Genomic DNA, 14949 nt, shown 5'->3' on the forward strand with positions numbered 1-14949 from the left:
GCACCTAGACTGAACATGAGCTGGTTCTGGGGGGTCATATTTGCACTCACTTTTTGACCCCACAAGGCTTAACTCCTCTATAAAAAATACATATATTTTCTGCATGTGTCCCCAAATCCTGTCCTTTTCACTTCTGTAATATTTTCGTGGCAGCTTAATGTTCTCTCTCTCCTGATGCCTTGCAAAACAGCCGTGCAGTCACAAGAGGAACTGGTTTTATAGCAGGATCAGCAAAACAGCTAGGCACAGTCTGCTCTCAGATGTGCAGACTAAAATAACTGAAGAAACATTCTTTTTATTATTTCATTGTTACAACAAATAATCCCTTTTCACTGTAGAGGCAAAAATATTTATGTGCATTTTATTTCAGTCAATGATGCCCTTTCAAGTCAAAGTCGAGAGGCGACTATTTACAAATACCTGTTTGGGGAACGCATTGAAGGAAGTGTTATGTGTTAGGTGGTAATAGGTTATACAGGTTATGTTCCTCCTCAGCTGATCATGGTGCATATTTTGTTTACGCCATTTCGTAGCATCATCATCTTGTGAGGGAGAAGAGCTTCACTTTATTTTCACAGCTAAAGCTTGACATAATTCTACAAAACAGCTTAGAAGGAGGGAAGATACAGTGTGTGTTGAAATAAATATATATACCAGAAATTGAATCTATTTTTAGAAATTAAATTTGCCCATCCATAAAAGCATATGAAAGGTCACTGCTGCTGTTGAAGATTGCCTGGCAATTCAGTTGCATCGAATATCAGAAAGAAAATAAGATGTGTGATGCATGGGGTACAGATTGCTTAAACTGTGCTGCTTTGCCCTTAAAAAAAGGATAGTGTCTGAAAGGATGCAAAGGAAGCGTTTTACAATTTACATGGGGATTCAGGTGACCTGGCTTCATGTTGGGGGACGCTGGAACAAGGGCAGAACAGAGTTTTGAAAGGAAGTTTGAAATCTTAAAAAGAGCCAATGACCCCCTCTCCTTCCTTTTCTCTGTTGCCCGAGAAGTAGGTTTGTTTCGTTCTTCCCTGGCAGGAGCAGGTAGCACACTGTGATGCTGCTGGAGCAAAGGGAGAAGTCTCCAGTGAGGGAAGAAGGAATTTGGGTTCTCTGAGCCCTTGATGCCTTCCAGTTTTGAAATCCCTCAAATCTATCAGATGATAAAATACCAAACAGACAGGGTCATTCCTCCGTGGTCAGAGGCTTTCTCTAATTATTTTAGTTTTCAGTTAAATGAATAAATAACATGTCAAAATAGCAGTAGCTATATTCCACTTCGTATTGCTAGTTCAAAATGTTTATTTCTGCTTTACCCTCCTGGTTTGATCGATAGGACTGGATAAAACACGGTGAATAGGGCTGTGGGAGAAAGTACTCCTGTGTTTCCTGGAAATAAAGTAGTAACTTTACTGCTCAAAGATCTTGCTATTTATCTTGGTTTCTTTGGCTTTTTTCGAAATGCCAGATATCTCTACAAAACTCAGGCTCTAAATCTGTCCAAGTTAATTCTTGTAATTGTCTGCAAAGCTACAAACCACCCTGTCACTGTAGGGTAACCAAATAACGGCAACCTCAGACTTCTCCGTCCTACAAAGTCATTTGTCAAAAAGATTGCCTTCGAGTCGTGCTCAGTGGGTGAAGGAGGTGCGGGAAGCACAAGGCAGGGGAGGGGGAAGGCTGCGGCAGAGAGCGATGGGGAAGAGCTGCATCCTCCGCACCCTGTCCCAGACGGCCTGGGAGGTGTTCGAGGGGAGTGAAACCCAACAATTGGAGTTGCAGCCAGAAAGTGCTGCCTTGCTGGTAGTTACTGTAGCAGAGCTCTGGTGTTGGGTGCCCTTGGTGCACTACTCAGCCGAAAACCCTGCGTTTTCCCCTCGTGTTCTCCCGCAGCCTCCCCGGGGGCTACCTGCGGCTGAGCCGGCCAGCCAGGACCTGCAGCTGCTGCTCCCAGTGAGGAGATGGGATGTTGTGCAAGTCTGGGTGGCAAGGGGAGGGTGTACGGAGAGATCTTCGGATACTCTGATTCCTGGGGGAGCTGGGGAAGAGAACATTTAGAGCAGGGCACAGAGAGGCCTTAGGTGTCTTGTGAGGGAGAAGAGATGGATGGTCTCTGGGGGTGGAAGGTACTGGCAGGATCTGAGCATGTTGGATGTGCAGAGGGGTTTGGATTTTTAAGCCTCCCACGTATGCAGTTGCACTGGGCTCCTGGGTGTACAGGGACGCAGCATGTGCTGCACCCCGCGTGCTCTGCCGGCTCACCGGCTGCCTTCAGACGCGCTCGGCTGCGTTTCCCCCTGAGTTCTGGTAAGCTTTGTAGAGGGTGGAGGTGTAAAAGAGCATGCACTCCTTTCCTTCCCTGAAAATTCAAATTACAGGCATTTGCAAGCTGCAGATCTGGGATGTAATTGTTCTATAGTTCCTTTTAAAATTAAGGTAATTGCTTGTTCTGTTTTGTCGTAGCTCAGAGTTAGTCATAAGAGAGGCCATCTGCTGTGACTGCTGCTCCCTGGGACACAGCCTTGGACAAAAACTTTAAAGATGCCACAGACCTGGAAAGCCTTGAACTAAGTTCATTTCATTTTTGCTCTCTAGGAGCCTCTGTCTGTGTAACCTTTTGGACTTTGTAGTGCTTATTAACAGATCTTCCTCCTCCTCCACCCTTTGTGCCTGTAGTGATGCTGTGGCTCAAAGGACCTTTCAGTGCTGCATTTGAAGGCTCAGATTTGGCTGTGCTGCTTTCAGTAGGCACCAGAGAGTCTTTACCTGTTAGTTTTGTGCATCTTCTCTTAATCGAGATTTCTCTTCTAACTGCTTCAGTTTTGCCAATGAATCCTTTTCATTCCACAGAGTCAGAGCAATTATTTCTCTTAGCCCTGCTCTTGATACAGCCAGAGTGCTTCTAGGTTATTATCTATGGATGTCTTCCCTGAAATGATGGGATAGACTATTGTATCTTACCTGCGATCATAGTTAATCCCAGTAAAATGGCATTGAATTGCTCAACAGTAAAGTGCATAGTCACTCCCCTCCATCCCCCAGCCAAGGGCTTGAGAAGATAAAGGGCAAAGCAGTGCAAGCAGTGGATGTGAAAATATTGCAGACTTTGGTCTTCAGCTGCAGGACCAGAGGGTTTTTGTCTGTGATTGTTCTGACAAAGCATGTAGCTTTCACCGGAGGGTTTCTTAAATCTGTTTTTGCACGAAACTAAGGCATGGGCGAGGGCCTGGAAGTGGCTGTGGGGAGATGTCTCTTCTGGCCATAGCCCATCCTCTGGTGTTAAGCAGATTTTACTTCTGGTTTTGTATGTGCATGAAACAAGTGAGATTGTGCTTACTTACACATGGGAAGCTCTTTTAAGTGGTCATGTTAAAGCACTTGCAGTGCGTACCAGTGGAATAAGAAGCAGCAAGTAAAGGAAGGGTTGTCCCCATTTTACATGTTTGGACCTCAGGCAGAAAAGCATGAAGTGACTCACCCCAAAAGTCATGCAAGAAATCCTGTGTCTCAGAGCATGTCATGCAAAGAGGCAAAGCAAAGTCTTTCAGAATTATTAAGGTCACCAAGAAGTTTAGTATTTTTGAATGTTACAGAAACATTTTTTTGAAAGCTACCCAAGGGAGTCACTTAACACCAACTGCACCTTACCTGCTCATGGCTGGGGACATGTCCCAGGGATTGCAGGTACTGTCAGCGGGTGGTTCGGTGGCCTGTGGATGCCTGCGCTGCCATGCAGCGCTCTCTGATGAAAGGCTCCTGACTAGTCTCACGTTCCCCATGTGAGTAACACGAGATGCAGAGCAAGACATACATCTCCTTGGAGTAGTTTTCTTTTTGAAAGACATGAGCTGCTAGGTTGCTTGTCAGCAGATGTTGTGACTGGGGCAGGGTGGCTTTGCTGGCAGAGCACATCGTTTCAGGGAAGGACAATGCTGTTCCTCTTTGGAGCAGACGGGGAGTTGAGGGATTATTCTGACTCGCTCCACAAAAAAAAATTTATTTTAGGAAAAGGCTTCTAGAAATGGACTTAATGTTTGAGAAGTCCAGGATTAGCATATGAGCTGAAAGCATCTCTTAGGATGAGCAGCAGTGAAGTGGTTAAGTGTCAGTGTTTAGGTGGTTGCTGTTAGATGTCCAGCGCCTTGCCTCTGGAAGACAAATGGGATGCGTTCATGCCTCTGGGTGCCTTTGCTGTGGGCTCTGACTTGAGAAGAGCAGACTGCTTCAATTTATGTTCTGAAGAGTCTTGAGGTTAGAAATTTTTCAGAAAGTTTTCTATGTGGGAAAATGGGTTGGAAATCAATAGGGAAGATAATTGCTTTAACTTGGAGATATTTTCTGTGCTCCTGAACAAAAATGTGCATTACCATGGAAGATATGAAATGCTGGACCTTATGACTCTGCAGTAGTGTTTGGAGGCAGTGGTGCAGACTGGCTGTTTATACTAAAGAGAAGCCCTTACACAGGCTAATGTTCAATGTCAGATGAGAAATATCCTAGCAAATGGTTTTTGTGGTTAGTGTATGTATATATATTTATAGAAACTAACATCGGAGGCCAGCAACCCATAAAATGAATTGTACAATATTTTATTACCACCTTTGCAAATTTGACCGAGTAACTCCCAAATGATCTTATGCAGTGAAATATAACACCATCGTTCGACCTCCAACTGTCATACAAATGGACAAACATTTTAATGCTGAGAAATGCCTGGGTCAAACAGTAGCTTGACGTACTCTAGTTGATTTATTTGAATTTCTTGTGGTGGCTAGGATTTCCATATTCTTTTCTTTTTCAACACACTGTTTCATTATAGGGTGCTAACACTGCCATGAGTAGTAAAAAAGGATTCTTAAGTGTGAATATAAAGAATTAATGCAGCATCCTCACCCAGTGCTTTGCAGTTTTCAGTGGTAAAATGGGAGCTGGTTTTGGCTCCCATTTTAACTTTCACAGCACAAGGAGCTTATGGTTTGATGGAGGGTCAGGGTGGGCGATTGCTTCCTTGGATTGCTAATACAGGGGAAGACATCCCGTGCTCAGTACTAACTGAATAATAGCTTGAAAGCAGGATGGCACAGTCTAACTGATCGATTTGTCATTGGCTGACCTGAGAGGGAGGATGAAAAAGATTCAAAAGCAGATAAATAATTTATATTACTAGCTTTCAGTCCATTCAGCTTGCAACCTTTTCTCCTTGATATTAGACGGCTGAGTTGCTTTTGGCAGCTTCTCTCTCTGGTCCAGGCTCCCCTGCAACCTGAATGTTTGATTGCAGGAGGAAATAAAAATTAGACCTGAGCAGCGATAGGTGTTTACATGTGCTGTGAGTAGATGGATTTGTAAGTCTGTGCAGTCTCTCCTTCTACTGTGTGTCTGCGTGGCCCACAAGAGCAGAGCTTTTTCTGTGTGTGGAAGTATATGTATAAAATGTCAGCACACAATGGTGCTCCGGGAGGTAGTGTTTTTTGCGTATCCCAATACTTTTCATCTTCCCTGTAATGTGGCATTTGGTTAATGAATGTGCCAGAGTGAGAAAACCCAAAGGAAACCCCTGGCTGTTTTCCCAGGAACTTTATTAATTTTGCAGCGCTCAGTTTTGAGGAATAGGTAAGGTCCCTACCCCGACTCCAGAGAGGCTCTTAAGTGTTTTTTAAACTGTTAATCCTAAAGTAGGTTAAACTGTAGGTGTCTGAACCCTTACAGTACCCTCTCAAGGTAAGGCATTTGCAGAGTGTGTAGAGAGAGTCCGCTTTTCCGAATGCCCCGGCATGGGGTATAAATGAGAAGCCACTGATACAAGACCACCAAACCAAGCACAGTCAAAACCAGTGACTTTCAGCATGGTATCTGTAGGTGAAAGCACAGTGGAGTTACCCCTGGTTTCCCCAAGCACCTGGCTTGCTCTTAGTTAGAAAAAAGCCAAGCGGTGCTGTCTGTTCTGGTCCTGGAGCATCAGAGGGGCATTTGGGACCAGCGATTAAATGACTTAAATGCTGCATCTCATCAGGAGCTCATGGGCTGTGAGGTCCTAAATCACTGAGGCACAAAATAGTTTCCACCCCAATATACTTCTCCCTTTCAGCAGCGATCTCGGCACCTGAAGATTTCTCTGCTCATTATGTCTGCTTGTGCCCTTGTGCTGTGCCTGAGCTTGCCTCAGTTGATGCAAATGCTTTATCTAGCCTTTTTTTCACATTTCTTTCCCTAAATTTTTCCACCTCCTCTCTCTAGCCTTCTCTGTAAATGTTAGATTTAAAAGGTTATGTACAAACATGTAAGTTATAAAGAAGTTGCCAAAAACCTTAAAATCTAAAATCTTTAGGGTTTATCTGCTATTATGCAGAGAAGATTGTGGAAGCAAATATTAGTCATTCACATCATTTTCTGTGTTGAGTCAACATCTATTTTTAGGTGTGGAGCACATAAAGACAACTCTTTGACACATAAAACACATAACGACATCCATTTGACATCATTTGTGTTTGGGCTAAGGCTCGGGAAGCAGGGAAGACAATTGCCAAAAGCATTGTATTCATGTTACCCTCCCAATTTCTTCCAAGACACATTTTAAGACATGATGTAGGAATGTACTGATCTGTTTATATTTAAATAAATCAAGATGAAGTGCAAAATACTCAGGTTTGGATCCAGTGCTATTTCAGATGTGCTGCAACGTAATTCTTCATGATCCGTGCTGAATACTTGCCATTAGGCTTTACCCAGGAAGTATTTTTATGTTAAGTGTGTATATTCTAAATGTATATATTATTTTAAAAGTGCAGAAGGCTTTTTATGTACATATTATAATTACAAATCTGATTCATAGGTAAAAGCAGTTAAGAGAGACTTGATTTAATAATTTTCCAACAGCATACATGCAGTGCCTCAGCTAGCTTTTCTTGTTTGCTTGGTCATACTATTTTATGGTCTGGTTCTGGGCTTAAAGTGCAAGGGAACTTCTCGTGATAAATTGCAGATATGACAATGAGTGTCAGTATACAGTTCCCTGAGCAGATGTTAATTTTGTCTAATTTCACCAGTACTTTACTGTTCATCCAGAACAGATCTTGCCAGCTCAGGATGAAAACAAAAAAGAAATAGCACAAAAGATCACTCTGCAAATAACCTGATCTGTTTCAGACACTTGGGGGGGGGGGGGCGGGGGGGTAATAAAACATACTGGAACTAAAGAGTGCTACATATGTGCTAAGGTTATTACATGTCGGATACAGTAAATCATCCATACACCCACAACCCATAGGGGTAAATTTACAAAGCCATGCGTAGGAAGTTGCACATTAATCTACCTCTGAACAATAGTGATTTTATGCCTGCACTTAAAGAACCCTTGTGTTTGTTTTTAAGGTCTCCCTAGCTCTTTCTTTGTTCTTCCAGCCTTTCCTGGCTTTGTTGGTTTTGCAGAGCAGGTAGCATCTGAACTCGAGGGTTATTGCTTGTGAAAAAACAGAAAATAATCAGTCTGTTTAAAATACAAAGGGTGGCTCCAACTTACTAATACACCTTTCCTTTTCTTCAATCCATAGGTGTCGTATGCCCGTCCAAGTTCAGCATCAATCAGAGATGCGAACTTGTATGTCAGCGGCCTTCCGAAAACAATGACCCAGAAAGAATTAGAGCAGTTATTCTCGCAATATGGGCGCATCATCACCTCACGGATTCTGGTTGATCAAGTCACAGGTTAAAAGAAAACTTTTCTTGATAAATGCATGTTTTTCTGGAAATGGCAAAATTGTAAACACTTGCTGGCAGTTGAGTTTTAAGACGATACAACTTCTAGTGTAAAATGCAGTACCTGGTTCTTTATAAGCGTAACTGTTTGGAGGCATAACTGCGGCCTCTTCATTGAGGGATCTCAAAATGCAGAATGTTGTTTACTTAAAATCGTTATATTAAATATGGTAGGGGCTGATTTTGGAGAACACAGCTGGGGAAGGGCATTTTTCTTTATACAACTTCCGTTAATTTGCAAGCTGTGTATTCTGTGTAGTCAAAATCAACATTCAGTTTGTTCATTGCATAGATGAGGCTGTTCCTGCAAATATTCATCTGTTCACGTTTTTACTTCCCAGGGGTTTCTCGAGGTGTGGGATTTATCCGTTTTGATAAGAGAATAGAGGCAGAAGAAGCCATAAAGGGACTAAATGGCCAGAAGCCTAGTGGTGCTACAGAACCAATTACTGTGAAGTTTGCCAATAACCCCAGCCAGAAAACAAGCCAGGCACTCCTTTCACAGCTGTATCAGTCTCCCAACAGACGCTACCCTGGACCACTTCACCACCAGGCTCAGAGATTCAGGTAATTACCTGGAAAAGAACTGAAGTTCCACCAGCGACGACAATGTGGGGCAGGTGCTGTGCAGGAATATATGCTTTAGTTGCGTAGGCTGACCTGATTTTCTTTGTAAAATTAAATATTCTTTCCTGGAGAATGAGGAGGAAAATCTGCTGACAGCAGTAGTCATGTTGTATTTACTAAAACAGCTGAAGTACTGTACAATCAGATTTCATGAAGTCTCATAGAAAAAGGGAGGACAGAATAGAGTTACACTGATAATCAAATGAGCAGTCACTATCCTGTTCTTTCTCATTTTTGTGGTAATGCTTTTATTTTTTGCTATATTACAGTTTTGATGCAGCTTAGGCTTTGAGGTTAATGACAGTAGATTGGTAGCAGGAAAAAAGCTGAGTCTGTTCCCGTCAGCAGCAGTATCATTAAATTTATTAGCCTCGGATATCTGGTCTTAGTATAAAGAGACCTTATATTAGTCTTTGGTGTGATTCTTCAGATACTTTGGGGGATGTTTTATGCTTTGCGTTCTGGATATACAGTTTCCATCCGATACGTAAGCTAGAGTTAGCAATACATGATGTTCTCGTTACTTTGATAACTTTCAGGCAACCTAGCATTCAAATAAAAAGTCTGCCTTCAAAGGAAAAAAGAAAACTTGGACATATTTGCATAACTGAGTTGCATACTGGCTTTAGAGAATTATTTGAAAGTAATTTTAGTTTTTCAGTGATTAAAAGTGCTAATGAATTAGAGATCATAAAGTCAGTCATTGGATACATTAAATTTACACTTGGTTTTGTGTCTTTGGCACGCAGCTGTGTCCGTTGAGGTTATCGCTGAATCATTCCATGGATTGAAGGACTTTAGTGTGCTCCCATGGAAAGCAGATGATTATATTCTGCAAAATCTGGTGGTCATTTAGATTTGACGTATCATGGAGAATTAATACTAAATATATGTAATATAGAGGGGAGAATGTATTATGTTAAAGCAGTTAGAATCAAGAATTTTTCCAGTTCCAGCAATTTTGGACTGTAACATTTTATTTCGGAGTTAACTATAAATATAAGGTGAACAGTTGAATTATTTGCAAAAATTTCAAACTAGTATTGTCTAAAAAAGACAAATCAGAAGTGGATTTTTTAAAACCAAACCCTGGAAATGAAGGTTTTCTAAGACTGTAGACAAGTTAAAATTTACTTTAAATGCTGTGGTGGAAATTTAAGCACAACCTCAGACTTAACAAAGCAGGCTGGGAGTTGTTAGGCTCCTTAGATGTGTGGGAAACTTGTTGAACGTTTCTTCTTTGAAAATGGAACGCTATTAATAATAGTTCCATTGAGCGATCTTGCCATCTGTGAGACATTAACCCAAAGACCCTCCTTCTCTTTTCAGGCTGGACAATTTGCTTAATATGGCCTATGGCGTAAAGAGGTAATTAGAATTCCACAGATTGCCAGATGTCCGTGTTGGCACAGATTGGTGCTACAATTTATTTTTTTTAATTCACTAACTTTGTTTTTTTTAATTCCTTCTTTTCTTCCACCAGCATGTCAAATTCTTTTTAAGTTTGGACTTCAGTTGGTTTTGTTACTTTAAAGGCCACACACGCAAATTCTGTGGGGTTTTTCAACCTTTTTTATTTACAGGTGGGCTTGTCAAATGGTTTAGGTGCAACAGCTACAAGCATTCAAACTGCAGTTGCCCTGCTAAATGGCACTTCTTCCAGAATCAGAACTATTAACTTGAGTTTTGAACTAATCTCTGATCTGGTAATGGAAAATTTAAGTTGAAAACAGAATTGCACTGCTGTTGCCTGAATCTCAGTTAGACCTTCTTTGTACTACATCTGGCTTCACAAGTTTGACTTGAAAATATAGCTGTGTGCACCTTAATCAGCCCTAAGTTTCTTTTGTTACAGGTTTAATACTTTGAAATTTTCTCGGTGCTTGAGATTTGTTTTTTGTTTAAAATAGCTCTGTGTGTTCGTGTGTATGTGCACGCATGTGTGAAAGTTCAGTTAATTTGTAAACATTTATGCTGTTTTGTCACTATGTTCAATGTTTGATCTGATAGCTAAAATGAGTTGACGTGTTGTTAGTGTTTCTTCTAATGGCACACATCAACGCAAGTGAACCTTACAGCAAAATAAAGGTGTAGTCTTACTCCTGATGTTACTGTAAGATGTCCAGCCATCCCCCACAATTAAGATGAGAAAGTACTTCCTAATCTTCTGAAATGGTCTACTCACCACACTTGAAAATTATTTGAGCTTTTTTAAAGCTGACCCTGTAAAATGGTATGGTAAGTATATCTTTACACTAGCTAGTAGTGGACAGAAACATGGGTTTTAACTACTGCCAGGGTAGCTATCATCCAAATCGCAACTCTTAAGACTACTTACAAAAAAAATAGTCAAAACAGGGGCAGTGTATCTTCCCAGAAGCACTACTTCTGGTGTTCATGAGTACATTTGTTACATTCGCAGTATCTTTGGTGATGGTGATACGATGAGTCAGAACTTACCACCCGATTTTATCACACACCGCTTCTGCATTTTCCCCTCTAATTTGCTTCTTGATACATTGCCAAAAACATGGCCAAACTGTCAGCCTCAAGTGTCTGTCAGGTGCAAGTCAGTGTCAGAAGGATGGGTTTGTTCCAGGAGTTTCCCTGGGTTTGCTGCTGCTTTCTCTGGAATTGGACTGGCATGTGGTGCAGGACAAACTCGGCGTAGTCTGAACTAGTGAGGGTTTGGATTCTGATTTTCCTATGACCTGCAGAGGAAAAGACAGTGTTACCTGTCTTTTTAGGTTATGCATCTGCTTTCTTAATATTCAGAGTCTGCAATGTTAGTCTTAAATCACAACAGGTTTTTTTAAGTTCCTCTGTAAGCATCTTAAGTTAGTTGTTGTCCTCTCCCAGCAAATCTTGAAAACTTGTACTTGCAGTAGCAAACCCTGTATTTACAGGCATAGGGTTGCGCAAAAAGTACTGTATTGATAAAAACTTCTGAAACATCCATAGTGTAGTGTTCCTGGATTTGGGGGTTGGTTTGTTCTTTCCCCATGTTAATTATGTGGTACTGATGGAAAATGAGATGTGCTGATGTGGAAAAAAGGTTTTATTGACACTAATATCAGCTCACTTGCTAGTAGCAAAGCTACTTACACAATAGGTTGTCTTGTATTTGTGTCAATACACCTGCACTAGTTTCTTGGATTTACAGCAGCTCCTGTGCTCATGGTCCATAAATAGTTGAAAGCTGCATAGCTCCTAAAGGTTTCCAGGGAAAAGCCGCTCTTAGTGAACTGTATGAAACTTTAACCCTTTATATCAGTGCAGCATTCCTTAAAAATGCAAAACTTTATAACATACTGTGTGACATGCATAGCTTTGCATTGTACAGATTTTACAATAACATCACTTACAGGGTAGTGTATACATCAGTGTTGTACTTCATGTTAAATTTAAACATTGCAGAAAAGGGGTGTTTGCTGGCTTATGTATGTTACTAGCACAGTTGGCACTTGTCAGCAGTGGGCTTAGTCTCAACTTCCAGATTTCAAAAGAAGTTGAAGCTGTTGGCTTGTACAGGCTCTCAGTCCTGGCCGTCTTATTTACAGTTCCACATATGGTAGAAGGAGCGGTATAAATTGGCCTTGTCCAGTTGTCTTTGTTTTCAGCAGCTGGGGAAATACCATGGGTTAGAGCCATGGTGAACTGTTACGATAGCGTTACTAGTTTCAGTATGTGGGAGAGAAACTAAAATATGTTGAGAGTAGGATTTGCAAAAGTGAAGTTCAGTTGGAAAATTGCCATGTATTTTTAATAAACTGTCTGCAAACCTGTATGTATGTCTGAGGAGCCAATACTGTGAGCATTTGTGAACTGCTCATTTACAGCATGGCTACACCCCAGTGATGTTCCTCAGCTTAAGATGTATTTTCCAAGTGACTTTTTTTCTTGAATATACATATAAAGTGCCATCAGGAGTCAACAGAATGGTGAGCAGCCATCAAGCATGTAGTTTCTTTTATGGTTATTTAATATACCCTGCATAATATTGTGCAGATTGCTAAATGAGTGTGGAAATATTACAAGTGTAAAAGTAGAAGTTTTGGAGAGCGCAAGAGCTCACTCGGCAACACTGAGTCCCCCCCCACTCCCGCAGTCATCATTCAAAATCTTAAGGAATTATTATTCAGTTCTGGTATTAAAACTCATCATATTGAAGGTACATGTGAAACTGGATTTTTATTAAGACGTTTCCTCTGTGCAGCTGTTATTTTAAAACATATCCTAAAGTGTAGCTTCAGAAAGCATGTCATTTTTTTGAAACTGATGAAAGGAAAATTATGTTGATCCTGAGGGCTGATACTGCTTAACATCTTCATTAATAACCTGAGTCACAGGCTGCGATGCGCCCTCCTTGCATTAATGGGTGACAATAAATTGGTGAGGGAGCAGGGGCAGTCACTGTGCTGTTGGCCGTGGCTGCCACTGGGGAGGCCTTGACAAGCTGGAGGAACGTGGCGAAATTCAGGAAAGGCATATGCAGAGTTTAGCCCCTGACTGCTGTCTCCAGCTACCTACAAGGGGCATTAGAAAGAAGATGAAGCTGAGCTCTTCTCAGAGGTCACCTGTGAGAGGACAAGAGTCAACAGTAACAGGTTGCAGGGGAGATTCAGCTGAGTATAAGGGCAGATCATTCACAGTGACGGTGGTGGAGCCCTGGAGCAAGGGCTCCAGCAGTGGAGCTCCCATCCTTGGAGACTTTCAAAACTTTCCTCTGCAAGGCCATGAGCAGCAGATCTGATTTGAGAGGTTAGCCTCGCTTCGAGCAGGAGGTTGATCAGATGACCTCCATAGATCCTGTCCAGCCTGTTACTCTATAGCTTTAGATTGCCAATTCAGATGTTTAGGTTAAAACAGGTCCCAAAAGACAGTTAGGGTGCTGTATTAGATTTCTAGGAGCTTGTCTCTCTACGTTGACTCTCTGAAGAACCTAAGAGCCTGTCATGGACATGAAGTCTCACAGTATGAAGGTATTAATTGACATGCTCATTAATTATATTTATGCACTGTTTTACTTTACAATTGCTGCATAATTCTTCAATATGTGGCCAGCATTAGGACTTTTTAACTGGATTTTTTTCCAGCATGTGTCAGTTAAGGACTATGCTAGAAGGAGAATTAAATCTACCACTTGCAGACATCTCTCCAAATCTAATAGTATTTTTAGCTAAAGAGGCTACTGTTATAGCTGAAGCCTGACAATGGCATTTCATATTAATCTGTTAAAATAAGTCTTGAAGTTTTGGGTTTTTTCTACTGCAAACTAGTAAAAGGTGAAGCATTAGATCTCCATTGCCCTGAAACTACATTATTTTATTGATGGGAATAAGTGGCAGATTCCTACAGGTCTCTTTAAATGAACTCTTATTGGTAGCAGCATGTGTGGGCCCTTTTTGACTTAGGTTGTCCTTAAGCATTTCTTTTATTAGATCTTTGTATACATCTGAGTAGGGTTTATCCTTGAAGGGAGATGCATTTATGCCCCGATATGGTCATACAGCTCCCCTCCACTTAAGTAGGAGTTAGAGACCAAGGGTGGCTATGTAGTCATCTTCCAGGGATAGGATCAAGAACCTTCATTAACATTGGCTTACTTATTTTAAAGTCTTGGTTCCATGTAGCTTGTGCCAAGAGATATATTTAGAATAGACCCCTCTTTTTACTTGGTAGGTTTTCTCCGATCACAATTGATGGTATGACGAGCCTTGTTGGAATGAATATCCCTGGTCACACTGGGACTGGATGGTGCATCTTCGTCTACAACTTGTCTCCCGACTCGGATGAGAGTGTGCTGTGGCAGTTGTTTGGTCCCTTTGGAGCAGTCAATAATGTCAAGGTGATCCGTGATTTCAACACCAACAAGTGCAAGGGATTTGGCTTTGTCACCATGACCAACTACGACGAAGCTGCCATGGCGATTGCCAGCCTTAATGGATACCGTTTAGGAGACAGAGTATTGCAAGTTTCCTTTAAAACCAATAAAACCCACAAATCCTGAATTTCATATCCTTACTTACTAAAATATATATATATAAATATATATACGAACAAAACAAAACAAAAAAAAACTCTTCAAGGCTTATATTCAACCATGGACTTTATAAGCCAGTGTTGCCTAAGTATTAAAACATTGGATATCCTGTGAGGAACAGGAAAGGATTTTATAATGCTTAGAAAAAAAAACCTTTGATGCATTGAATGTTCTTTCATAGCTGTCGTTGTTGAATATAATATACATAGATAACAATGTGCAGGGATTTTTACCCGGCCAGCTAGTTTTACTACCTTCCTTGAAGGTGGGTCTTTTTAAGATGACCATTCACTCATTTGAAAAAATAATAAAACAAAAACAATTTTTACAAACTAATGGGATTAAAAGCGAGAAAAAATTTTTGTTTTCTTTTCTTTTTTCAAAACATTGATTGAATCAGATTGGTAAACCCCCCACATAAATTAAAGAGGAACAATAAAAATTGCAAAAAGAAGAACATAATTTTGCAACTTTTTTTATTTTTCCTTTTTTCTTTTGTATCATGTGAACTAAACAGTCTTCTG

The 14949-nt window shown here is 41.0% G+C and overlaps 1 protein-coding gene across 4 annotated transcripts in view; it reads left to right on the forward strand.

Moving 5' to 3' along the window:
• Positions 1 to 14392, forward strand: part of ELAVL4 (ELAV like RNA binding protein 4) — a 102066-nt gene extending 87674 nt beyond the window's left edge. For 2 of the 4 annotated variants that reach the window (XM_059821646.1, XM_059821645.1), the window contains exons 4-7: positions 7551 to 7704; positions 8097 to 8322; positions 9712 to 9750; positions 14065 to 14392. In XM_059821646.1, coding sequence (XP_059677629.1) covers positions 7551 to 7704; positions 8097 to 8322; positions 9712 to 9750; positions 14065 to 14392 — 747 coding nt within the window. Of the gene's footprint in view, positions 1 to 7550; positions 7705 to 8096; positions 8323 to 9711; positions 9751 to 14038 lie in introns of all 4 variants that reach the window. The other 2 variants (XM_059821644.1, XM_059821647.1) reach the window with 2 other exon arrangements.
• Positions 14393 to 14949: the final 557 nt, after the last annotated feature.

This window comes from Gavia stellata, chromosome 10, assembly GCF_030936135.1.
Source record: "Gavia stellata isolate bGavSte3 chromosome 10, bGavSte3.hap2, whole genome shotgun sequence".
Classification (NCBI taxonomy): domain Eukaryota; kingdom Metazoa; phylum Chordata; class Aves; order Gaviiformes; family Gaviidae; genus Gavia; species Gavia stellata.